The 2,464-nt window shown below is 76.9% G+C and overlaps 1 protein-coding gene across 1 annotated transcript in view; it reads right to left on the minus strand.

Annotated features, from left to right (window-relative positions):
- The window catches only part of AURANDRAFT_61194 (hypothetical protein), a gene marked incomplete at both ends in the record, with an annotated part of 1,527 nt that extends 625 nt beyond the window's left edge, over window positions 1-902 (minus strand). The window contains one exon of the mRNA XM_009035154.1: window positions 12-902. Coding sequence (XP_009033402.1) covers window positions 12-902 — 891 coding nt within the window. The remainder of the gene's footprint in view (window positions 1-11) is intronic.
- Between the last annotated feature and the right edge of the window lie 1,562 nt (window positions 903-2,464).

Consider the following 2,464-nt stretch of genomic DNA (forward strand, 5'->3'; position numbering starts at 1 on the left):
GCGTCGCCCACGATCGTCGCCGCGGCCCGGAGGCGCCGGAGCGCCGCGGCCGTCGACGCGTCGGCGAGCGCCTCGGCCGCCAGCCGCCGGAGGCCGCCCGGCGGCGCGCGGTCGTCCGCGCGCGCCGCGGCCGGGCCCGCCGTCCCCCGCGCCTCGGCCACCTTGTCCAGGTGCGCCCGGAGCTCCGCGTCGACGGCCGCGACGGGCGACAGGGGCGGCGGCGCGTCCTTGCGCCGCAGCAGGCCGTCGATCTGCGCCAGCGTCCTCCGGAGCTTCTTCGGCGCGCACGAGCGGATCGCCGCGTAGCGCGGGTCCCCGGGGAGGAAGGGCCGCCAGTCCGCGTGGGCGAGGCAGCGCAGCAGCGGCGGCGGCACGGGGTAGAGCGCTTTGGTCGGCTCCCCGAGGAGCACGTCGTTCGACAGGCAGAGCGCGTCCTCGAGGAGGAACGCCTCGGCGAGCGCGCCGAGCGCGACGTCGCCGGCCATGCCCGCGGCGGGGCCGGCCCCGAACTCGAACTCCTCGCCGGCGTAGCGCTCGCCGAGGGCGAGGAGCGCGTGGCACGTCGCGCAGCGCGAGGCCCAGGGCAGGTCGTAGTCGGGGCCGGCCGCGCGGAGCACCGCGAGCGCCTGCACGCGCTCGCCCGCGGCGACGGGCGCGTAGTCCGCCTCGGCCATGGACTTCTTCTTCTTCTTCTTGTCCATGGCGGCCTTGATCGCCGCGGCCTCGCGCCCGGCGTCATTGGACCGCGCCGTCGCCGCCGCGAGGTCCTCGGCGGCGGCGGCGGCGCTCTGCGACGCCCACGCCTCGAAGACCTCGTAGGCATCCTCCCGGAGGGCATTTTTGAGCTTCGGCGCGGCCCTGCCCCTCGGGGCGACCTGCTCCAGGGCCTCCTGGGGCGTCATCGGACCTCCGGGGCGGTCCAGGCCGCGGCGCGCAAGCCCAAGTCCCGGGCGACAGACACACTCGGGGCAGCCACTGTAAGTTCGGCTCGGTGCAGTCGCAGTGCACTGACGAGAATTATGGTGTTACTGCGAGCAGCGGTGTGCCACTTGGTGCTGTGGCGCATCCAGGGCTTTGCCGTGCCGCGCCGCCGCAGCCATGCAGCAGCGCCGTCTCAGGCCCGCAACAGCCATGCAACGGCGAGGCATCGCAGGGGCCGCAGCAGCCGAGCGATGCAGCCGCTGCAGGGCACGGCGGCGGACCTCGAGGACGAGGAGGACCGGCGGGAGATTTTGCGCATCGCGACGCCGGCGCTGCTCGGCACGCTCCTCGACCCGTTCCTCAGCGTCGTCGACACGGCCTGGGTGTCGCGGCTCGGCACGACGTCGCTCGGCGCCGTCGCCGCGAGCAGCGAGCTCTTCACGCTGACCATCGCCGTGAGCCTCGCGCTCCGCGAGTCCGCGTCGTCGACGATCGCGCGCTCCCTCGCCGGGGGCCGCCGCGACGACGCGGTCGCCTACGGCGCGCGCACGCTGCAGCTCGCCGTCGCCGGCGGCGTCGCGCTCGGCTTCGTCATCGGCGGGCCGTCCGCGCCCTGGTGCGTGGGCCTCATGGGCTGCCCGGTCGGGTCGCCGCTCCACGCCGACGCGCTCGCGTACGTGCGCGCGCGGAGCCTCTTCCTGCCCTGCTCGCTCGTTTTATTCGCGGGCGAGGGCATCTGCCGCGGCGCCGGCGACACGAAGCCGCCGCTCCGCGCCGCGGCCCTGGCGGGCGCGCTGAACGCGGTCCTGGACCCGCTCCTCATGTTCGGCGTCGCCGGGCTGCCCGCGTTCGGCGTCGCGGGCGCGGCCGCGGCGACGGGCCTCTCGCAGCTCGCCGCGTCGGCGTCGCTGCTGCGCGAGCTCGCGCGGAAGCGGTCGGCCGAGGGCCCCGCGCGCGCCGCGCCGCGCGCGCCGCGGAAGACGGACGAGGAGCGCGCGGCGGCGCGCAAGCTGCTGACGACGTCGCTCGCGACGCTGACGCGGTCGACGGCGCAGCTCGGCTGCTGGGTCTTCATCGCGTCCGAGGTGTCGCGGCGCCTCGGCCCCGCGGCCATCGCGGCGCACGGCGTCGTGCTGAAGGTCTGGCTGCTCTTCGTCCTCGCCGCCGAGGCCCCGGCGGTCGCGGGGCAGGTGCTCTGCGCGCGCCACGTGTCCACGGGCCAGCTGCCGCGCGCGCGCCGCGTGCTGCGCGACCTCGCGCGCAAGACGGCGGCGGCCGGCGCCGCGACGGCCGCGGCGCTCGTCGTCGCCGCCGGGCCCGCGGCGCGGGGCTTCTTCCCCGCGGACCCCGCGGCGGCGGCCGGCGCGGAGCGGCTCTTCCGCTGGGCGGCCGTCTGCGTCCCTCTCGTGTGGCCCAACGCACTCTTCGAGGCCGTGCTCCTCGGAGCGGGCAGGTCGTACAAGTTCCTCGCGCTGGCGACGGTGACGAACTGCCTCGTCGTCTCCGCGACGGCGCGCTTCCTCATCGGCGCGCGGCCGATGCC

The sequence above is a fragment of the Aureococcus anophagefferens genome (assembly GCF_000186865.1).
Source record: "Aureococcus anophagefferens unplaced genomic scaffold AURANscaffold_2, whole genome shotgun sequence".
In the NCBI taxonomy this organism is placed as follows: Eukaryota; class Pelagophyceae; order Pelagomonadales; family Pelagomonadaceae; genus Aureococcus; species Aureococcus anophagefferens.